This window comes from Trachurus trachurus (assembly GCF_905171665.1).
Source record: "Trachurus trachurus genome assembly, chromosome: 7".
Taxonomy (NCBI): Eukaryota; Metazoa; Chordata; class Actinopteri; order Carangiformes; family Carangidae; genus Trachurus; species Trachurus trachurus.
In genome coordinates, this window is record NC_139901.1 from 27,336,553 (window position 1) to 27,361,167 (window position 24,615).

Below are 24,615 nucleotides of genomic sequence, written 5' to 3' on the forward strand. Positions count from 1 at the left end.
AGAAGCTTCACAGCTGTATGGACTTTTGGATTAAATGATGAAACAGTTTGTGTCCTGCTGCTGGATACTAGATGGGACTGGACAAAAGGAGCCTTACTGTTCACCCTGAGTGACACATTTATGTTTTACTGAACTTCTCCATGTGTTTGGCGTTTGAACGTGTGTGTGTGTGTGTTTGCAGATTGTAGATTGCATTCACATGAGTGTTTATTTTAGTTAATGATAATGACCCAGGCTGTCAGATGCAGGTCAGAGCTATAGATAGCCTGGAGTTGCTGTGTGTATGTCTTCATAATGCTTGTTGTGACTGTGACAGAGGAGACGCTCAGTCTGGCGCCGGGTACATCCAGACACTTCACCGACTATATTCATAAAGCACGTTGTGTCCCACTCCTGTGAACATGATCGGTAACACTCAATTTTCATTTAATTTGGCACAAACATTGGGTTGGACTCAAAGATGAAATGATTACATTTTGGGGGCAAAAGGTGAAATGTCAAGGTTGCAGTGACCTCATAAATCATGGTTTTGACCTTGTGAACGCTACATCTCAGTGAATGCCTTGAGGGATTTTCTTCAAATTTGGCAAAAATGTCCACCTGGACTCAACAATGCTGATTTTAGATTTGGTAGGTCAAATGTCAAAGTCACAGTGACCTCAATAAAGCTGTTTAAGCCTGATGAATGTGGAATTTCAAGATTTTGGTGGTCAAGGCGGTGGTGACCTCACAAAAAATGACTGAAATTGGTGGTTGAGGGTCAAAAGTCACCGTGACACATTTTGTGTTTTTGACCATATAACTGACATAACCCTTTATATATCAAAAGGTCAAATATCAACTTCACTATGACATCACATTGTTCTGCAGAAACACTTCTGGCCATTATTCAGCGCTGTAACTCAGGAAAAGGGAGAGATTGTGACCGTGCTTCCTGCTTGGCGGAGGCGTACGACGGTCAGACGGTCATTCTAATTATTTTATGCTTTGACACATCTGATTATTGACTTCGCTTGTTTCCAGGGCAGTGATGAAGTCAGCCAAAATAATCAGCCAGCAAATACCTCGTTCATTTCACTTCCTCCTTCCTTCCTCTTTTTCAACACTGTAGGTCCTTACTGTGATTTCTTGTTGTATTAATTATATTTTCTTAAATATAATTTTATAAATGTTTTAATGGTTTTAGATATATTTTTCCACAATATTAAGATTTTTTTAGTCACTTTCAGTTCTTGTAGTATCTATTTCTAAGAGGAGATAATGAACATAATGCTCAGTTGAAGACACATCCTTTTGATGACTGACTACTTCAAGTATCTTTAATATCTTGTTAACATCTTGAGTAATATCTTGAGATATTGAGTGAGAATGAGAGTGAGGAAAGACATGACCCATATATCAGAGTTGAATGAAACAAATGGGAAATTCCTGTGTGTTCTCCTCTCCAGTAAAAGTCAAACGTCCCCACTGAGAGCGGAAGTATCTCCTCCTCGGCCGACACGGAGTTCGTCGTCACAGCTGTTTTCTGCAGCTGCACGGTCCAGCTCCATTTGGCAACACACACATACACACGCTGTGCTGCAGTTTGCTCTAATGTAATCATGTAATACACAAGAGACGGACGGCCTCACATCTTCACCACCACCACCACCACCACCATGCCTCATGCTCTACATCTAATAGTGTGTACAGAGTGCAAACAGCAGCAGCAGCAGCAACAACACAGATCAGATTTGGCTCCAGATTGAACACCGCCCCCTTAAACGGAGTGTTTTGAAGGAGCCGCTGCAGCCTGATTGAGTTGTCGTCTCTTCAGTAATGACATAAAGGCATTAAATCAGCCTGAAGCTGAACTCCTGGGTGTGGATATTTTGCTTTTACACTCCCCCTCCAGTAGAACATCCATTTCTCAGCTGTGTTAGCACTTCAGAGAAAAATTAGATTAGCTTCTGTGTTACGTTATCGTTGTTAACATTGATTCGGTGGCTTAAGGCACATGTAGTAGAAGATCTTTGAAGTCCAGACACCAGCGTGTAGCTGCGGTTAGTGAGTCACAGGGTGTTTGGGTCAGACAAGTCGAGGACACCGAAGTATCCTCAACAGTTTGTTGAAGGTGACGTTGGTTTCTAAAGCTATAATAATGGGCTGAGACTGTTTTTGTACCGAACATGTTTGACATGTTTTTTCCAGTAGTTACTTTTCTCTTTCTGCGAGGGAGGAGTCCCTGAACACATCAGCTGTGGTCAGTGAGATACTTCCAGTCTGCATCACAGTCACAGAGCAGAACTGAGGCGTCTCTCTTTAAGAGTCTGAAGAAGAGCACAATTACTTTAAAGGTCCAGTGTGTAATAATTGTCAAGGTTTATTGGCAAAACCTGATTAAACTACCCATGAATATATTTGTATAAGTGTATAATCGCTATAAAATAAAACATTTTTGGTTTTCATAGCCTTATAATTCTTCTTTTATAGTACATATAGCAAGGATCTTGCTTTAGAGAGTGTCGCCATCTCGCCAAACAGCAGACATATCGTAAAATGGTTTAGATCTTCAGCTCATCGCTCCATGCCCCTGAAATACTCCCAGTCGTCCCAGTCGTGGTAAAGCGATGGGAGGGGTGAGTGCGAACGAGCGAGTGAGTGCTGCAACCTAGAATCTGAACGCTGGATGTCACGGTTTTACCTTCATTTTACACACTGGACCTTTAAAGCAGAAGTAAGTGATATATTTGTGTTAATATAAGTCTTAAATAGTTATATCTTCCGACAGCAATCACTTACATAGAGTGTTTGGTCTGAAACACGGGTCTCTCAGTCCCTCTGCTCTGCTCTGAGCCGAAGAGAAAACATTTATCGTATCCTACAGTTTTTATCCAATGAGGAGAGAGAACGGCATGCAGGGCTGTGTGTGCAGCCAAGGGACGCCGTGAATGTGGTGACGTAGGGACGAGGACTGTTATGGTGCGTTCAAGGAAACTCGTATTTTTCCGACCTGTGAAGTCATACCAGTTCGATCTGGTACATAGACTGTACAAAAAGACGTACTGGTACGATTTCACGGGTCGGAAGTTACGAGTGGCCGTTATAGTGACTTTCACCGGTAAAACAGGTCGGAAAAACACGAGTGGGTTGCCTGGAACGCTACAAAGTCGTAAGTTGTGACTTGAAGCTGTAATTTATGATTTCAAAAGCCTGCCTGGAACGCAGCATTAGCAAAAACGACCGGATCACTCACTTCTGCTTTAAGGTTTTTATTATTCATGTGTGATGTTATCCACACACACTTGTCCCCTTACATTTTTTATTATTATTAACTCACTGGGGTGTTTGAGCTTCATTGTGCAGGATGAAGTGAAGTGAGTGCAGAGTCTGACAGTAGATGATCATCATCATCTTCATCAGGTGGTTAAATTCAACACACATATTGTCATAAAGACTTCACAGTTAATCTGGAGGCTGGTCTTGGTCCAGTGTACAACCTGCATAAATGTAATGTGGATACTGGTGCACATAGACCTTTTGTAACATTATGGAATAATATTTAATACAGGGAAAGAAAATCACAAACAATCATTCAAAGTTACTTAGTAATTGGTCTGTAAAAGCAGAAGTTTTATAAGCATGATAAACTCCTCTGTTCATCTTCCTAGAGCAGCTCATCTCCTTTTCTATTCATGGTTCATGTTTTAATGGGCAGCAGCTGTTCTCTCACCGCTCTCAGTGATACAGTATGGTCTTTACACTATAGTTACATGAATGCCCACAAACATGACAACTTACTGACTTCGACCCCCGACAGCAACAACTACTTCCCATGTGCTTGTGTGTTATATTTAAACCGGGGCCTCTAATGGGACAGTAACACGGGACTCTTGAATTTTGTCTCTATTTTTACTTGATGCTTTGACTTGGTCCTTTGTCTCCTCACACTGAACAGAGAAGTCGCCTCAGTCTCTGCTGTAGTTCCTCCTCTGCCTCCAGCAGAGGGCGCTTAATGTTCAAGTATACAGTACAGTGTTAAACAAGCCTGCAACAGTCATTCTGTTTTCTTACCTATTAAACTATTAATCTCAAACGTTTTAGTGATCACAAACAGTATATGATCACGGCCCATTGCTTTTAGTATATAAAATGTATACAATGCTAAGTGAGGGGAATAGTTCTAGAGAGCATTGAGGCACCGTGAAAAACATGTCCTGAGGGTGTAGAAAGTTCACTACAGGTGTGGAGCAGGTTTAGGTTATTGCTCAGAGATGACTAATCTCTTCAGATTGAATCTGTTTTTTTCCATTTAACTTGGTTTCATAACATCGGATGTTGTCGTACATATAGTAAAAATCTGATAATCCTGTTTTTGTTTTTTTTAATATTTCTGCAATAAAAACCGTGTGTAAAAGGTTGTTATAGGAATATTATGCATTTGCTCCCACACTGTAGTTGATATGTAAAGAGTATTACAGTTAAACTCCATCACTTCTGCACTGAAAACATGGAGCATCTCAACTTTTTTTAAAATCCTTTTTATATGTGCACTGGACATCTGGTTAGTCTGACTGTGCAGTTTTTTTTAAATGTATTATTATTATTTTCATTACAAACAAAAACACAAGTTTATTACATCTGAACTACCAAACAGAATAAAGTATTAAAAGCATCTTCACCTGCACCAGCAGGAACTTTAAAATACTACGTCTGCAGCCAGCACCTTATCTAATAAGATTAGGAAAAAGTGCTATTATCACATTAGGGTGTTATTTCTCACCAGTGGAAAGTAAACACTAGGACTATATGACTTTCTTTCACTTCAGCTTCTAATGCACTACATGTAATACATGTAATATAATGTAATGTAATAAGAGCGCAGCAGCAGCCTTGTCCTCAGGAGTGGACACACATGGTCTCCTAGGTGGCGTCCCAACACACAGGGATTAACTGTCTTCTCTTTCAACACTCCCTGAATTCCACTCCGCCTTTTACTTACTCTCTCTCTCTCTCTCTCTCTCTCTCTCTCTCTCTCTCTCTCTCTCTTTTCCCAGTGACTTTGCGAGGCTGCATTTAGCCCCACAACCGAGTCCCAAGTTTCAGCAGCGCACGGGCAGAAGAAACAAGTCTGGATCCGCTGCGAGTCGATGTTTTTGCGTCTCCTTCAATAGAAAAAACACAAGAACACGCGCAACAAATAGAAAGGAAAACGCGCGCGGGAAAGGATCCGTGGTTTGGTTTTGGTGGTTTTTTTTTTTTTCCTCCTTTTTACCTGTTGATGAAGTCCCACCGGGTGTGGGACGCAGAGGAGCAGTCGGGTTTCTCCAGCACGCACAGAAGAAAAGTGTGAAAAAGGTGCAGGCGACACAGCGCTACGGTGGCCAGGAGGAGTGAAGGAAGGAAGGAACCTCGGGGTTTTTCCGTTTTTCTTTTTTTTTTCTTTTCTCTTTTTTTTGGTTTCCCCCAGCATTTTGCAGCCTGTGCTGGGGTTGGTGGAAAATGGGCACCCCGACCACTTCGATCTGTGGACTTACCCTCGCCTTGATACTCACATGCCAGCTGGTCACTGTAAGTCTGCTCTAACTTTTCTTTCTTTTTTTTTTTTTTTTACTTTCCTCTGTCTTTTCACTCTCTCTCCTGAGGAATTCACATTCCCTTACACACACACATACACACACACACACACACACTGAGCTGAACTATAAAACCCTTTTATTCCCAGAGGTCAAGTCAAAGTTGCAAACCACTGCCTTTATGTCCTATTAAAGGAAGAAGAAGTAAAAAATACACACACACACAACACACAGGCATGTGTTGATGTGGCTATTTATGTTCAGTAAATATGTCCAGTGTGGTGTCTGCTGGTGCAGGGCTGCTCACTTTGCAGGTGGGCTGTGGAGGAGATTCCAGTTCACCACAGTCATCATCATATCAGACAGCGTGAACCGTAAAGATGCTTTTTAAAGTCGTAATATGACAAACTAGAAGCTCCTGTTCTAAGTTTGTCCATAGAAACAAGCTATTCATAGTCTTCTTCCCTGAGGTCCTCCATTCCTAAACCTCCTCAAACTTTGTCAGGCTGCACTCTGGCATTAGACTTTACCTCCACTCACTGCCTGCCTGTTGGGACATGAAGGGAGGCTGACTCCATATCTCCAGCCTTTAGATCTAGATCTTTGTCGTCTTTATGAATGAATGACTCTGAAACTCCAATCAGGATCAAAGTTGGGTTCATATGCACATTTGATTTTTAAAAGAGAAATCAAACTTTGACTCCACTTGTCCGGAGCTTTTCTCCTCCATCCAGAGGCCGGTGCACCATTTTTTTTAAAGGAATGTCCTGCTAAATTGCATCCTCTGGTTTTATTCAATCAGTTTTTCTGTCGCACTTGTCGGAATGAACTTCTTCTTCCTTTCAGCACTGATTATTTTCTCAATTATTTACTAAATAATCCTCTTGTCTCTAAATAGTCCCAGAAAACTTCCTGGGGTTCATGATTGTGACTTGAAATTGCTCTTTTTTTTTGTTATCCCGAAACCCAAATATATATTCTATTTAAAGATAGAACTAGCTGCAAATCCTCCTATCTGAGAAGCTGGAGTTGGAGAATGTTTAGTATTTTGTGCCTGATAAATGACTCTGTTGATTAATAGTTGATTAACTTATCAGTTTATGAACACCCCCATGTGCGGTTGGGTGTAGAACTAATATTTAATGATGTGTGACTCTTACAGTAAGTTGTCTTTTACTTTGCTATATCTGTAATGTGAATCATATAGAGGATGACCAAAGCTCTGCAGCTGAGAATAGACCACCCCCCCACTCCAACACCTCCACCCCCTGCGCCCCCCACCCTCTAGAAACCCTGTCTGGTGGCTCACCTTTATGCCCTCCAATAAACAGAGCTGTCACGGTTGAGATATCTGTGACTCCTCAGTGTTGATTTGATCTGAAGCCGATGGGACGAACGACACACACAGATTCACTTTTTTTTCCCCCACCTGCTGGATGTATAGATTATATGAGCAGCGATATCTCTAACGTTTAAAAAAAAAAAAATCCATAGCTTCCATGACTTCAAAGTGTATTTACCATCATGCTATCGAACGCTCTCATCACACCAAGTCCAGACAAAACTTTCATTACCTGCATCTTCAAAGCAGCACAGACTTTATACTACATCTTCAGAGTGATCGATCCCCCCGTCCCCCCCGCGGCCACCCTCCGTCCCCTCCCTGGGGGGCTGTTATAGCCTGTTGTTGCTCTGACACTGGAACTGTAAGAGGAGACGGCCTCTACACTTTCACCACAGCTCTTGATTGACTACCAGGGCCCGACAATACCAACATAATTCAATTATGCGGAACCACAAGCATCTGTTTCTTGCATTATGACTTTGAACTGCAGCAGGGCCCCGACGGCCCACTGCCTCTTGATTCAATTAAGCACGCGTACTGGTGTTACTACGGGCCCTCCGTCCTCCCCGCAGGAATGTCAGGGTCATGCGCATCAACTCCAGACAATCAAAGTCAATAAAAAACTCTGGATTGGGTACGAGCTCGCCGCCGCCGCAAATGAGCGCCCACGTCCTCCTCCTGCTGTGATTCCACCGGCAGCGCTGGCTGCAGTGTGAGGAATCATCCAGGTCGAGCAGTGGCGGCGTTAGTGGTTTAATGCTTGCTCAGTATAAACAGTTTCTGAGTCATGCATAAAAAGGATTGATAAGATCAGTGCTCTTTGATTCTGCTGGTGTTTAATCGTGTAAAACTCTAAAGGGAGGCCACTTTGTGTGGGTGTGTGACATCAGATCAGCTGCACAGTGTGTGAGCATGTAGATGTCTCCCAGCATAGACTGGGGCAAGTGTCTCCTTGGCTTGGTTGGTAGGGGTCTGACTGGTGTGGGGGGAGGGGGGAGGGGAGAGGAGGGCCGGCCTGGATTCCTATGACTTTAGCCTGTAGAGCGTGTGACACCGGCGTAAATTGTTCTCCCGTCTCAGCTGTGCGAAGCTCGGCCCCATCATTCCTCTTGCTGCTAAATTACTGTACACACACACATATAACACACACACACACACACGGTGGTTTAATCTAAACAGTTTGTTTATATTGTTCTGGGTTAGTCAGGTATTGCCCGGGCGAGGCGGCCGCTCTCTGATTGGTGCTTCACGGCCTCATCAGATACCTGGGGTTTAATTTCCATTCAGAGTCGATGAAGACTCTGTGGAGCTGCAAAGCGCAGCAGAGCAAACAGCAGCTCCACTCCATAGTTTGAACAAGGAGGGGAGGTCTGCTGCCCCCCCACCCCTCACCACCCACCACCCCTCAAGACCCATTCACATAATTGCTTGAAGACTGGGTTCAGTAAACATTGCATTGTTGAATTATAGCCCCAGCGAGGGAGGTTAGGAGGAGGAGGAGGAGGTGGGGGCCATCCTGGGATGATGGGACAATGCTGAAGTGAAGCAAAGTGAAGTGTACCCCCACACCCCCCCCCCCACTCCCCCACTCCCCTCCTTGGCACATATGGAGTCCAGGCCGCTCAGACTGGCATTTGTTGACTCTGCAGCGAGGTGTGACTTTGGGCCGGTCCAGAGGTCAGAGAGGTGAGGACTCTGAACCTGACTCTGTGGACTTCCTCATGATTTAGTCACAGGCCCAAGATTAACTCCCACAATGCACTCCCCTCATTTAAAAAAACAAAACAAACTTTTACTCACTGTGTTTACAGTAACAACAGCTCCATTGAATGCAGATGCTGGAAATATTTCTTACCCCCCCTGCAGAGAAATGAGCTGCTTTTGATTTAGCCTGTAGTTTGGTGTGTGTGTCTGACTCTGACCATACATCACTGATGATGCTGTAGTAGTATTTCATGTCGTGTTTCCTCCTTGTTTTGTCATTGGTTTCAATCCATTTAAAGGTCCAGTGTGTAATATTTGTCAAGGTTTATTGACAAAATCTGAATAGACTACCCAAGTGTATAATATAAAATAAAATCCTTTTGGTTTTCGTTGCCATATATATATATATATATATATATATATATATATATATATATATATATATATATATATATATATATATATATATATATATATATATATATATATATATATATATACATAGAGCAAAGGGCTTTAGAGAGTATCACCATCTTGCACCACCATGTTTGTTCACGAGTTTAAGCCAATGAAGAAGAAGGAGTAGAAACAGCAGGCACATCGTAAATTGGCTTAGATCTTCACCTCATCGCTTCATGCTCCCAGTTGTCCCAGTTGTGGTAAACAAGTTTTGTCCTCGGAGGCCACCGTCACTTTGCCGACGGGAGAGGTGGACTAAAATCTGAACGCTGGATATCACGGTTTTACCTCCATTTTAAACACTGGACCTTTATAGTGTTACAATGAACTGGCATCCATCTATCATTGTCATTAAAGTTACATTACTGTACCACACAGATGCTGTGCAGACCTTCTAGATAAATATGGATTTACATCTTCATTACAACATTACTATAAGCTTGAATATACTTTTTTTCAGTTTGTTTTTTTTGCAGGTAATCCCAGTTCACGTTAGAATAAAATCAAATCATGCATTTTCTTGAAAGAACCACGGTTTCCTCAATCGCAGAGATCCGTGTGATATCTGCGCTGCGATGCAAGTTAGGAATTACAGATTACAGAGGAGCATCAAAGCTTTTACAGATGCATGGAGTATATTTGGGTTTTCCCCCCCTTCTGTCTGGGAAACAACCCCCCACACAACCACACACACACAAACCAACGTCTCCTCATCCCGAACTCTGCTTTGTAGTCTTGGGTAGCGTTGCGCTGTCATGCCCAAAGTTGCGTCTGCATCGGACATGAAGAGTCGACTCCAAACACAGCTGCGCCTCAGCTGGTGCAGCGGCAGCAGCAGCAGCAGCGATGCCGTGCATGTGCTGACATGAGCGCACATTCTCCTGAGTACCGCCTATTGTAACCAGAGTCCCACTCTTTCCATTCGCACTTCTTCACACATTTACATTGTCCACATTTAACATGAAGCGAGTTGCGACCCCCCCCCCCCCCTCTCTCTTTCTTTCTTTCTCTCTCTGCGGATGGCTTTTGTTTCAAACCACAGCTCATCACACTTTAAAAGTTATGTATCCTCTTCCTCAGATCAGAGTGAAGCTGAATTCTGTCAGGCTCTGAAATGAAATCCTTAAAGGTTTATGTGGAGGAAAGTTTAAGGTGGCCCGTTAAAAGGCATATATCTCCTCATTCCCGTGCTATGGAGCTACAGGTGCAATAAAAAAAGGCCCGGAGTGGTCATGGAGAGGTCACAGGATTTCCTGAGGACACACCAGTCTAAACCATGAGCAATAAAAAAAGCAGCTAATGGTCAGGGAGCAGTTTGAGAGCAACAAATCACACACAACTGCTTTTCTCTTTGAGAAAAAGGGTTAACACGACGGAGCAAACTCCAGTCCTTTACATTTCTGTTACACAAGTGACGAGCAGCTCTTTAACTTGATGTACTTTAACGCCAATGGTCACGCCGCTCCTCCTGGAAATATTGAGCCTTAAATCTAACACGAGTCATCGAGCCTGATAAAAAAGAACAAAAGGCCGTAATGGACTGGTACAGACTCTGACTCACTCCTCCATCTTAAACAGCCTGCTTCAGTCCTCTCACATTGTGTTTTCCCGGGACCGTACCCCAGGCTCGCTCCTATTAGAGATTCATTGAAATGCTAAGTTAACTGTATTGCACTTTTCCCTTTTGAAGGTGCTCTATAGCTGCCTGCACCCTATTGAATCTGCCATTGTCTCTGCCAGCGCCACTGATGTGAAGTCACTTGGGTATTCTCCTTTTTTTTTTCCTCAAGGGAGCTGCTGCATTGTCTCCGATGGTCCCTCCCAGCTCATACAGCTCCTCTAATGGGGGTTGCTGCCCTTTTTCACCAGAGGCGTTTTTGTGTTTTGTGAGCAGAATAGATTTTTCTTTTTTTCCCCGGGTACTTAAAGTTTGCTAAAGGAGTGCTATCAGTCTTGTATGTTTTTTTCCTCCATTGTCTTTTAAACGCAGGTTTCGACCCTGACATCCTGTCAAGTGTTTATAAAAAAAATCCCACCCTGGTGTCTTATCAGCGCTGATGATTTCTCACTCCCTGAGCACAGATTAGTATTGTGCCCTCCTTCCTCCACTTCCTCCTACTGTACAAGTCTGTACCTGTGAAATAAAAAGCCTGACATCTCTGCGAGACTTTATTGTTATAAGATGCAACTTTTGCCCTAAGCTGCTGTTAAGCCCCCGTAATGTTCGCAGAGGGAGGTCGGAAACGTGGTATTTGCAGACTTTTAGTGTGCAGAGGCTCAGAGAAAATTAAATACAGAAGGAGGGGAAAGAAATAAGTAAACACGCCCAAGTCCCCATCTTCCCCTTCTTGCACACATTTAATTCAGATTAGCCTGTTTTAGGGAGTTTTAGGAAGTCATACAAGTCTGCAGCTGCTCTGCAGGAGTCTAATCAGCCAATGACTTCACAAATCGTTTTGAACAGCAGAGCTGATTGAGTTTTTTGTTTCAAATATCAAACTACAGCAAATCTGAAGACTGCGGAAAACTAAAAAACCTGCTTTACTCAAGAAATCAACTCAATTATTGTTTATGTAATAATATAATGATTATATGCAGTTAACCGAATCTCGTAATAACAGGAAACTTTGCTTTCCTGCGATCCAGATTTGAAACAGCAGTACATTTTCCAAACCCATCAGTGACTCATTAATATAATAGCCTTGTTTGCTGTTACATTACAAGTGAAAACACAATGTTTGGAAGAAGAAAACAGCACTAATTATTTCGACTGCAGCACAAGAGCGAAGTTGTTTCTGTTATTGAACACGGATCATCAAGCGGTGATGATATTGACTTGTGTAATGATATCATGTACGTATAGCCATCCAAGGGCACCGGCCATTTAAATCCCACTTTCATCCATTGTTACAACATTCATCATATCACTTCTGGTTTACAGAAGCGCTCACGTCTTTGGGCCCCTCGCTGGGGCCCGCTGAGGCCCTCAGGAGGGACGGCAGGCGAGCGGCACCAGTCTGGTCTGTGTTATCATGTCAGCTGTCGTCCCACGAGACATAACAACTCCTTCTTTTGTTATACTCCACATCTGCACACGCACATTCGCACATGTACCCACTTTTCCTTGGAAGAACTTCCCCTGGGTCGTTTTTTACCCGCCGTCCTCTTCTCTGTCTCTGTCTCTACTGTCCTCTTAGCTCTCACCCTGCCCATTGTAAACAAGTGGTAAACCAGTATTTACATTACACTTGTTGAAGATGACTCACTTCTTACCCTTCTAACCACCTTTTTGCTTCAGTAGTGAAGAGATTTGCTCCCTGATGAGATATCTTTAGAGGCTTCGGAAGGCACATTGGTTTGTGGGTTAAGAGGTTGCCAGCAGCCCATTGTTTTGGCGCAGTGGTTTGTGATGGTCTGAAACTTTTGTCCCTTGCTGAGTCGCCATCCTGTTGGGGAAATGAAACCTGGAATTATCTGCAGGACAAGAGGACCCCACATGCCCCGAAGCAAAGTTTATTCAGGCTTTCCTGTGCACAGTTCAGATGCCCTGCTCTATAAATGCTGAAAGACACAACCCAGCGCATTTGTTGTTTTTCTAAAACCCTGTACACATTTTTCCCCCCCAACTTTAAATCTATTTTCTCTCTGAAGTGTGTTTATGTTTGAAAATCCCCCTAATCTTTCCTCATATCGCAACCAGCAAGTCTTATTTAAACATCTCCCCTGCATCTCAGCTGCTGTTTTTTTTATTCCTCTGTGAAATTGACTTGACTTCATTTTGAGTCTCACAGAGTGTAGCTGCAAAAGTGCACAGAAGTTTTTATTACTTTGGCACTCTAAAGCTTAAAGATTAATGAATTCCCCTGGACCTAATTAGTTATGTCAAAGTATAAGCCCTTGTTTGTATTTTTCTCTCTCGGCTTGAATGTGATTCTTGAATTTCCATCACAGTGTGTTTCAGCGCTTGGTGGGAAGTATTTTCCGTCCAGGTTTGCTGCTTCTGAAGATGCATGTTCCACGACATGAGCCAAACTGTGTCGTAATGGAAAAAGGTCTTTGATTAAAACACACAAAACGCCCATTCACATACTGTATTTTTTAATTAAAAGTGCACTAATCACAACAGATTTAGACCTGATCTCAGACTGTGTAAGCTGTAAAAACACAAATCTTACAGAAAACATCCAGGCTGCTTATTCTGAGTTGATATAGCTATGACATAAAAGTTAGCCTGGTACAGCAAATTAAAAGACGTGGCCTGTTGTCACTATTGTCACTATTGTCACTATAGTTTACTATGACAATGTCTATTTGAAGTTGTAAGCCATTAGAAATTGTTTCTTATTTTGTCATTTTGAAATGTGAAGTATGATAATGAAACGTGAGAGGCCAGGGTATTAGGTATGTAATTCCAATATGCCACTATTATTTTAAGTCAACATTAAAGGGACAACGAGGAGTTGTGGAAAAGCGAAGTGTTTCACACTATATTTATGAGCCTCCGCGTGCCGTGCACCGTGAAATTCTTTGACCGATGCAAGACAGACTCATGTTTTCATTCATTAAGAATTAAAGACAGAGGTTCGAAGACGATCAGATACCGTCGTAGTTCCGACCATAAACGGTGATTCGGCTGCGTTATTCTCATGACTCGCCGGGCAGCGTCCGTGAAACCGAAAGTAAGGAAACGCTGGTCGGCTCGCCCAGCATTTCCGCCATTTCCGCTATTTATCGAAAATGGGCCCATTAACAAGTGGTAACGTAGATTCATCAACATTAATATGAGACTTTTTTATTGTCGCAGAATTTTTCGTTCTGCCGATGGAGAAACTCCTCGTTGTCCCTTTAAGGCCATGTCCAAAAGGACAGGGAGGGAGCTTCACCTAAAACAATCTTTTTCTTGTTCATTTTGAAAAAAATCTCTGTAAACGCTACATAATTTCCAGAAGAATCTGTGTGCACACGGATCCACAGAAAGCTTCCCCACTGATTCAAACTCCAAACATTATCAGTCGACTAATGTTGACTGGGAGTCGTGTCAGAGCAAATATGACGATCGGTGATGATTTAACGGGTGCAATTAAGCCGCAGTGTCCGAGGGACCGCCAGTAGTCGACCATTTGTTGTTGTTAGGCAACATGACGTCCATAGCAGTGGTGTGGCTCAGGTTAAAGGTGAGAGCGATGGAGGGTATGATATCATTGTTATACACAAAAGATCAGTTTTTAGTGTCTACACGAAAACGCTTGGGCGGCGTTTTGAGATTTTCCCACTCTGGGACTCGCCCACTCCCATCCAAAAAAAGTTGTTTCAGACGAAACGATAAAAATGCGGATTCACTGAAACCCATATCCTTGTGGACAGGCTTTAAGTTTGCTATGATTAAAAGTACGCCAGTTAGCCAGACATGCTAGCGATTACAGCTCACGTTGGAGCACACACAGACACAGTTGTCCTCTAATTTACACTTGTGCTTGTGTGCTTTTGGTTTCTTAGAGGCTTTTAAAAAAAGACACCACCTCCAAACTTGCTCTCGCTGCAGCCACATGCACACTCCCCTCAGTGTGTTGGACTAATCTTAAGCTTGACAGGCCTGCTACAGTTGCTAAGCTATGAGTGGCCTGTGGCTACATGAGGAAGCTATTTCCCAAACCACCACACAACATTTACACTTTTTTTTTTTTTAAACTGGATGTGTCTTTCAGCTGATATGGTTTCCATGACAGTCTCGCTACCGAGATATGTGTGTTTTTTGTTAACCAGGCTTCCCACCAGACAGCTGCTTCTTTGTGAGAAATGAAAGTTAAAGGCACAGATAAGAGAGGAATGTGTGTTTCCCTCGATTGAAATCACAGCATTTTTCCCTTCTGAGCATTTTAAAATATGCTCTTTAATATTATTATTTTATATTTCATTTAATCTTAGTGCTGCAAGCTAAATACCAAGAACCTAAAGCCCCACGCTGACTTAAGTAGCTTAGCATCCAGAAGCTCGACAGTGTGCGACTCTACCCTGGTACCTGGCAGGGCTATTGAAGCTGAAGGTTGGCCTTGTAGCACAGTGGGTAAGGCAAAGGGAATTTCTGTGGTTTTAGACTAAAGTGGCTGTGTATAATTTTCTCTCCACCCAAACCATCTGTTGATTCCACAGGATGAGGAGTCATCGACATACTTAGCTTAAAACCCCTGTTGATGCGCTCTCGAATGTTTTTGTGTAATGTTTGATCAGAGGCGACGCAGAGACACATGATGGAGAGGAGGAAATTTGTCGAAAAGCCTCTTTTAATTGGTCTGTTTCTGTCACATGTTTTACCATAGAAGTGTTTAATTTCAGTTGGGGGCGTGAGTCAGCCGACATCCTCAGTTGGGGTATAAAGTTTACAGTAAGTAGCTGGTGACCACCAACAGTGTCTTTACAACACCACACCACTCAGGGACGGGAGTTATGGGAACAGCAGCTGTTAAATGTTGCAGACTTTTTCTTTCTCTTACACCAGTGCACAGCTGGCGTGATATGTGATTTAATGTGACATCCAGAAGTCAATTTCAGATTTTCTTTTCTTCATCGCGCTTTGTTTTTTTTTTTTTTTACAACCATGCATTGGTTGGAGCTAATCTAAATGACAGATCCTTTGGTCGTCCGTCCTTGATGTCCTTCCAGTCGTCATCAGAATCGGTGAAGGCCTCACTTTTCTGTTAGTCTTCACGCAGGCTGCACCATCAGCCAAGTCGGGCAATTATTGCTTTAAAAGGGGTAATTAAATGGTTCTTCCACTGAACTGTGTGATTTATGTGGACTGCGAGCACATAGAGAAGACTCTTTCAGCTGTGCCAGGATGAAGAGGCCCTGTCTTTCCCCTCACCAGGCTCCACCTGCTGAGGCTCCTTTATGACCCTGTCATGGGTACAAGGGGTGGAGATGGGGGCACACGGGGGGCTAAAAGTTGGCACAAACTCCAGACTGAAGGCTGCAGTCAGATTCTCTGGCACAGACATCAGCCTTGCCTGTGGGCACATGGTTAACTTCTCTCTCGTCTGTTGTTTCATCAGGGCTTTCCCCATGCAGGAGTAATGGAAAACAAGATTTGAGGGAGATAATAGAAGAACAAGAACAGAGTTGTTTTTGTGCCTATTTGTTTTGTAAAACAGGCCGGCCAGACGGGCAGAGATTAGGGTCCGATCAGCCCTGGGTGCTGCGTCTCTTGAGGGCGAGTCAGCATTCTTGCTGCAGCCCAGAGGTGGAGTCACTCCTCCTGGTGTCCTACATCCACCTGAACCACAGTGAAGTTCACTGTCCTGCTGCAGACCTGTCTCTGGTAGCTGTAGACCCATCTTCAAAAGAGAAAAACTTCATTTTTCACTCCCCTTTACAGAACACATAAAATCTGATTGGCACTTCAAGCTGTTTTGCAGATTTGCACACACGCCATGAAAAATAACAAGTAACTCATGATACCATTGATTCCAAATAACATAATTTATTTCATGTCAAACATACACATGAAGCGGGTGGGGGCAGTAAGCATTGTCAGTCGTGGCTCATCCTGCCCTGATTCAGCCCCCGTGGGCAGAAATGCTTGGATCTGAGCTGAGGAATGTGTGTTTACTGACATAGAATAGTTTGAGGATCACCTGAAAAATGCAAGCAAAAGAACTTATTTTATTAAGACTTGGTTTTGTTTTTTTTAAATAAGTATTTATGTAAAATTGCAGCTATGTCATTGTCAGGAGTGACATTTACTGTAAAGAACTGTTATCAAAGTCGGAAGAAGTGATGTAACCTGACTGGTGAAAGCCAAGTCTTAAATTATCCCCTTTTTTTCCTGGGAAGGTCATGAACTGGCTTGTGCAGGCTTGTTCATTAGCACTGTGATAAATCACACACGGAGCAGACTGCAGTTAGTTTCACTGTCTCCTCTTGTACACCTAACGGGAGTTCACTACGTTGATTAACCACTGCAACCAGTTGTATTTTCACACGGACATGCAGGGCCTCTTGCCTATAATTACCTCTTATTATAGCAGGAAATGGATCCCTCACATCTGCTTCCAATGAATGGGCAGGTTAGTCCTTCTGCTTTCTTAAATTATTGCATAAACTCCTCACAAACAGATGTCTTTGTAGGTGCGAGCACGCCTTCAAATTAAGGCCTGTTGTTGAATTACGAGGACAGGTGAAATCCGTCTGTCAACTGCAGAGAGGAGGATACTCCCTGACTTTTGTTTATGGTTATCAGACGTCTGCCCTTGGGTTTGTTGTGTAGTTGATGCAAAGCCAGACACATCCTCCAAAAGTTTCTGAAGGAATTGAGACCAGAATGTATTTATTTAAAGTGAATCGTTTGGTTTGGTGACCTTTGTAGGTGTTTTAAAAGCGCTCCCCTTTAGAAAGAATCGAATCACTAAAAATCCTTCCAGTAAAAGGTGAGTTAGTGAAGAATCCACATGGTCCTGATTACAATCTTTGGCCCCAGTGTTTAATCTAGAAACATGGGTTGAAACAGGATTGGCAGATGATGCAGAAGGCCTCGGTAATGACTGTTTTTATACTTCGCTGTGTATAAGAATTCCTTACATGATGAGTCAGGAATGCTTTCCTCAGGTATCACATTTACATTTAACAGAGATCTAAGACACCATCTAAAAAAAACAACCTACGAGTGATGATTGATGCCTGAGGCTTCGATAACTACAAACCTAGGTAGGTCTATGAGCTAGAAATGAACCCAGACGAACCTGCCACCAATTTCATTTCTTTTTGCAGATCCATTGAGAAGCCATTGAGGCCGACTTCCAGTTCCCTGAAAACTGGGGAACCAATCACAAACTGTCAAAGTGACGTCTGGTAGTTTTTGTACATGCAACATGTCGGCCACCGAAGAGCCGCTATTGTTCGATTTGGCTGACACTTGTAATTTTCCTTTTGTTACTAAGCATACAAAACATAGCATTAGCATTACATCACCCTCCAGACATCATCTGGATCATTGCTCTGATTGGTTTGATGTCTGTCCAATTGCGTACAGAGGCAATTTTTTGATCTACATCCGTTGGTCACGCCTCTTGGAAGTCGGAGGTTAATGCACCTTCTCCAGACCAGTCTGACATTAACTAGGCTGGCAGGTTATGGTATGTGTGAGCTCTGCTAGGTGAGGTGTTCTCAGAGGAGTTGAGTCTACGAACGTCTTGAAGGTAGAGAGGAATCATCTCTTTGGTAGAATTTGGTCAGATGAGAAGTCTGGACGGTACCGCTGGACGACATTCCTCAGAGTTCCCGAGAAGTGCTGAAACCAAATGTGAAAACAGTAAACTAAATGGAATCAGAGCTCCTGTTCAGCTGGCCCACCTTTTTTAGGTTAAGTGCTGACTTTTATGTCCTGCTCCTGGCTAATTGTAATGGGAGCTTTTTACAAAGCGCAGGGTCGTTAAAAAAGCCTCCACTTCCAAGGTAAAACGTCTGCAATGAATGGCCTTGGTAATGGTTTTTGGTTCCAATTAGCTACCCAATGGCGGGATTATTACTCATTAGCTCGCCTCAGACAAAATAATATTATGGGGTGTTTCCATGTTAGCCACTTGGAGAAAACTGAATTTAATTGCAAACTTTTTTTTTGTTGTTGTTAAGGATACAGTTCACTCAGCAGCCTCGTTGCAGAATATGTGGATGCAGGGTTTTTGCTACAAATAGAAACTTAAAAGTGCAGGTTATTTGACATGGGTTCTCATCCATAAGATGCTTTCACATTAGCCATTTCCAGCTACAAACTGAATTCACTGATTGCTGCAGAACCATAAAACCTTTTGGCTTTTTTTCAGTAACTATGATGTGCCATATTTGCTGATTGTACAGTAAACTCACACTTATTCATAGTGACCCACTGTGTTTTTGCATTGTGGTGAATGTTATGTCTGTATCTCAGTATTGTTCAGCTCTGAACGTGCAGGCAGTATATTTTTGGGACTCTCTTGTGTTGGGGGAAGGGTAAGTGGAAAGGAAGTGTTTAATTTAGCTTTGGGATTTTATCTGGTTCTCAAAGCGTAAGATCCAGCAGGCGTGGTCCTGTCTGGGGGAATTCCTCCCCCTCAGTTCATCAGTAAAAAGTCAAAGCTCTACTGTCACTGTAGTGTCCAGATTTCTGCTATTTTATACCTGTTTCCAGTTGTCAGTTGTGAGCTATATGACGAGTTTGATGTGCTTGGTTTGCTTCATTTTGCTGTCTTCAATCAATACGTGAATCATTGCAATTTGGAATTGAAACCATATCACAACCTATTAGATCTATACGATAGGCTGGTGAATGATCCCTGCGGGGAAACAGTCTAGACAGGAAGATTCCCAAGTGGAGGTGAGTTAATAAACTGCAGGTTATTCTGCTGATGCAGTCGTTTTCTAAATGGAGAAAAAGTCACAGCTTTTAAGCATGACTCATACACCGAGACGTTTTATCTGAAGTTAAGCAGGATGTTATTGCTGTTAAAAAGCAATAACGGGGCAGCGCGTTCATTTCGTCAAGCCGTTGCGTTTAATGGGACTGCAGGGGATATACGTTATAAAATTAAGAAATACCTGTGACATTGTTGATATAGTTGGATAGTTTGACTTGAAACTGTGCAAGACGTCAGACCTTTGAAAGTGTAAATGATGCAGGAAAAGTCGGAGACGTCTCGAGAGGCCTGTGCAAAGCCCCTTGTTGACCTTGGACAAAAGTAATGAGGGGACTACTGTTTATCTCCCATCCAACAGCTTTTCCCCCGACCCTCATTCATAACCATATCTTCATCCTGCACTCTCTGTTTGCTTATCCAAAGTCTGCTTGGAGACTGACTTAGGTTTTGGCTGGCTCTGATTTCCATACTTGTTTCTAAAGTTGGAGACTTTGCAGCAGTATAAGAACAGAAACTTCTTGTCTAAGTGTTGAGCTGTTGAAACAAAAGCTGCCAAAACCTTTTAAGAGTTTAAGGCCAAGTGTTTTTTCTTCATAAATTCTTCCCATTAACAACTGCCCCTGTCCGACCAAATTAGGATGAAATAGAGACGGCACATGATGTTTGAGCTCGTGAGGAGAAGAAGCTGAGTCTAATGGAAGCACTGTGAGTATTACAGGTAAACTAATCCCATCTATAGTGTTTGGTTTGTCTGACCAGCCAAAACAAAAGCTCTTCACACCTGGAGAAATCCAACCTTCGTATCACTCTGCTTCCCAAGATCCTGCTCCTTGAACCAGCCTCCAGAAGATAATCCGGTTCTTTGGAAGTGTCCCTGCCCCTTGATCCTTTGTTGAGGGGTGACAGAGGGAGTCTGATGCAGGGGTTTAAGGCTGTGACGGGAGAAGACGAGAGCCAATCAGAGCGAAGGCATGTCACGCCGACAAAGTGGGTACCTGATCCCCTCTCACATGCTGAACCCAATAATTGGCCTCAGGAATGTTCACGTTTCTGTGCTTTAGGGTATCGTTAAAGAAGTGACGCTCGCTGGGTTTGGTTTTCTTTTTCTTTTTTCTTGGGAGGGTTAAGAGTTTCCTTGATCCTTGGATTGAGGTTGGGGGAGGAAGGGGGGTAAATGGCTTCCTTCACCAAACAGAGAAGACAACGTGCAGGAAAGCCCCTTGTTAGTCTGCAGCTTAAGGTCACATCTCTGCTAACCGGAGAGACTTCAAAACATTCTTGTCTATTTTTGGTCATTAAGAATTGCACACTGTCATAACAAAACTGCAAAATCGCTCACTTCCAAACGTCCAAAAACAACAAAAAGCACAACGTGCAATGGAGAATGAAGAGCAAACTGCTGATGAGCGGCCGTGAGGCGACACATTTCTGCTGTGCGGGCCTCATCACCAGTGTGATGTTTCTTGTGCTGCACAGATGTGGGTGTGCCAGTTTACTGGGCAGCAGTTGGCTGTGCTTTGCTACCACTCGGAGCGTTCTCTGAAAACATGGCTTTCTTCAGTGTTTATTGGTTCTTGTCCAGGCTTAACCACAAATGGGGAGGTGAGGCCAACCACAGCAGCAGACTGCCTACTGTGCTGCAACTCTCTTAACAACAACTCTTGGAAAGTGCATGTATGGAGTTTTACATTAGGGGAGAAGCTTGTGCACAAAAGCATGGTTGAAAATGCCGTCCAAATATAAGTCCGATTACATTAAACTGTTTTGAATGTAATATCTAGAAGCTCTGGGGAACATGCAGTGATTTAGCAAATGTCTTTGCAGGTGATGCCCCCTCAGTGGACCTGATGCACCCCGATCTGTTCAGCAGGTCGGGGCCTCCGGACGAGGGTGTAATAACACCTGCAGCTCCTCCAGATATTTTTATCCCAGCAGGGAATTGCTCTCCTCTACCTCTGCTCTGTCCTCCTCCTGTCTGAATGCGTGGGAACTTGACATACAGTGGATGTCACCTGCTTCGGAGCAATTCCTTCACTCTGTGGAAATGCAGTGTTAACAAGCATGCACACCACTTTCCATTATGGAAGTGACTCAAGTGAGAGCAGAGTTTTGTATCAAGCATGACGTAAGCCACCAGCAGCTGTGGAAACCTGCCTCTGGATCAGTATTTGTCAGTCCCTTCACTATCGTCGTCCCACCAGGCAACAGGCAGTGAACTCTCTCTCTCTCCGTCTTTCCCGGCCTTGTTCTGAATTAAATCCAACAAAACAAGTGCAGATGACTTGGAAAATATGCTGGCATTTGGAACAGAAAGGCAGTGATGCAAATTCAAAAGTGTCTTTGTGTTTGTTGATCTGGAATCGGTTTATTGGTATGTTCTGCCAAAACATACTGTATGTAATGTGACAACAGCTGAGGGCATTTATAATACTGTTATTTATAATGACCCATAACTGTGACTGCTTCAAATGAGGGTTCAGCCATCGTACATTCCCATGTCTGTGCTGCGAGTAAATATAAAATCTGAGATCTGCAAGAGAAACACGAGCCAGTTTACCGGGGGTAAGAAAAGTTGAGGCACAGATGACTCAACTGTCCTTGAAAACTTCCTCCCTATTGATTCTCATTATAACATTATGCATTATTTGCATTTATGTTTGCTGTAAGTGAGTAAACATTTATGCGACAGATCGATTTGACAAGTTTTGTTCACTGATTTCATGCATAATTGTAGAGCAGGGGGAACTTTCCGAGTGTTATTAGGATGCAAGAAAGAAAAAAAAACCTCAGTACAGCAGCCGTGAATGATGTTGTTTATGCCCGGAGACAAAAGGAGGAATCCATCATGTGTAATTTAGTATCAGATGATCCTCCAGTGCAAAAGTATTCATTGTCAATGACTTTGCATACGGTGTAAATCTGTTTCAGCTTTCCTCTTATAATCGTTGAGTTAGGGCAGCGAGCCTGTGATGCTCACATGGATTCACATTTTTATCTGGTTGTTTCAGATTGTTTAAAGATTAGAGGACCATTTTCATGCATGTCCGTGTGGGCTGGGATGAAAGTTTGACCTTCTTCTTCTTCTCGTTTGCCTGTGGAAATTATGTGCTGTTCCGAGGCCAGATCAAATTTTTTTCCCTCCCACTCTCCCGGTCTCTTGTCTAACTCCCACTTTTCGGCGCTCTCATTGGTGTACAGGTTCAGAGAAGCTGTCAGGTAATTTCCAACGGGGAGGACTGAGGCGGATCTTAAAAGACCAGGATAACCTCTGAATACCATCTCTCCTCCTTCCTCCCTTTGATTTTTTTTTGTCAACATCAGACCGCAGAGTCGTGTTTGCAGAACATCTGGAGAGGAGCGCAGCCGTGTCTTCTGCTACAACCTTATTATGTTTATATTAATGGCCCGTACAGCTGAGGAAGAATATTTTTACTCTCACAGTCCGTCACCTCTTTTTAAATCTTGGCAGTGCGAACAGAGTGTTATTGAAATAGCAGAGGAGAAGAGAAGGAAAAAAAACCACACACACACACACAAAAAAAAAAGCAAAGCCACTTTGATGTGCAGTCGGCGCCCAACAAAGAGTTCAGTTTAGTTAACAGCAGGTTTTGTTGTGATGTTATAAGCTCAGAGTGCATCTTGGGTTACCAAACAAAGACGGTTTAAAAAAAAAAACCAAGTCAAACATGTTGGGAGTGCTTCGCGTTCCAGCAGCCTCACCATGGTATCCTGCCAAAACCCCAGTTAATTGTGAAATCGCCATCCCGAATAGCATGACCTTGGGAACTGGTGCAAAGTGGCTTTACCAACATGAAATTTATTCCCTCCGGCCGGGATGCCTGGAGGGTATTCTCCTCCTCCTCCTGGCCAAAGAGAACTGGAGGCCATTCTTCTCGCACAAAGTCGGCCTTCATGAGCAGCGCTGTATTATTGGAAAGATGAAAATGTTTCACCTCGATGAAAAGCTTTACATACAGTACCACACTGCTGCTGCCGCTGCTGCTCCGAAAGGCTCGGTTTGTTCCATATAAACGGTTGCATAAGCCGCATACTTGCAAAGATTTGGTCGACTTAGCCCACTTTTCCCACACAGTGTAATGATGAACTAATCGAGAATGATACTCATGGGGGGGTTGGGAGTGTTGAGATGACAGACTGAGCGAGTTCTGGCCTGTGATTATGTGGGACAATGCGAGCGTGGCCAAGTCAACAGGTGGTGTCAGATTAGTTGGTCCTGAGGCGAGAATGAGTGAGAGAGGAAGAGAGGGGAGAGAGGAGAGGAGGAGGGGGGAGAGAGGGTAAATCTAACACTACCACCACCATGAGAGAAGAGAAACCAGAGTATAATCACAGAGCCATCAAACAGCTGCTGCTACTTCCTCTCTAAAGCTGAGCTGGCCCACAGACCTTTGGATCATCTCAGAGGAATCTGTCCTTCTGTAAAAAAAGACTCATCATTATTTAGTCATACAGTCAGAGTGTGGCTGTAGGGACGGGGAAGTCTCTGTCTGTCTGTTGATACATGACCAGGAAATTAATCTGGATGAATACTCCTGATCCCCAGAGGAGAAACCCTAACCACTTGAGAAGTCAAGTTGACATTTTGTGGTTTTTACTGTAATTTGTCGACAGCTGTTGTTTGAGTTACGTACAGACAGAATGAGGTGCAGAGATTCCTGATCCCCAGAGGATGAATCATAATATTTTTGGTAATCCCCTGATTTTGGTTTTAAGTGAAACGACTACAGGATATATGAAACCATGAAATCTGCTTCAGACATTCAGTACGTTTACATAACACTTGAAAACAAGGAGATATTGCCTTAATCCAACTGTAACTGGACAACTGAAGTCTATGTAAATGCGTTAGTACCCGTGGACCGACCCAACCCAAAAGCTACAGCCTATTTTAAGCCCAAAACCCAGCCCGGACTGGCGCGTCCGGTCAGGAACTGAAGTTGAGAACTCTTAAGTTATTTATTTCCATTTTTTACTCGGTGACAGAAAAGTCAACAGAAAAGAGTGAAACCGAGCTATGAGCATAGCTCGGTTTAGCTGTGCATGTAAACGTACTGATTGATATCCCCATTAGGATGAACCTCAATAACCAGTCATCATTAAACTTAACTGTGTAGCTTCAAAACAAAGGCACGGCTGTCATGTGTTA

At 43.2% G+C, this 24,615-nt stretch overlaps 1 protein-coding gene across 1 annotated transcript in view; it reads left to right on the forward strand.

Annotated features, from left to right (window-relative positions):
• Positions 1–5,073: 5,073 nt before the first annotated feature.
• The window catches only part of hspg2 (heparan sulfate proteoglycan 2), a 108,974-nt gene continuing 89,432 nt past the window's right edge, over positions 5,074–24,615 (forward strand). Inside the window, 1 exon segment of the mRNA XM_083975730.1 lies at positions 5,074–5,550. Within this exon segment, the coding sequence (XP_083831856.1) occupies positions 5,482–5,550 (69 nt within the window). The 5' untranslated portion in view covers positions 5,074–5,481.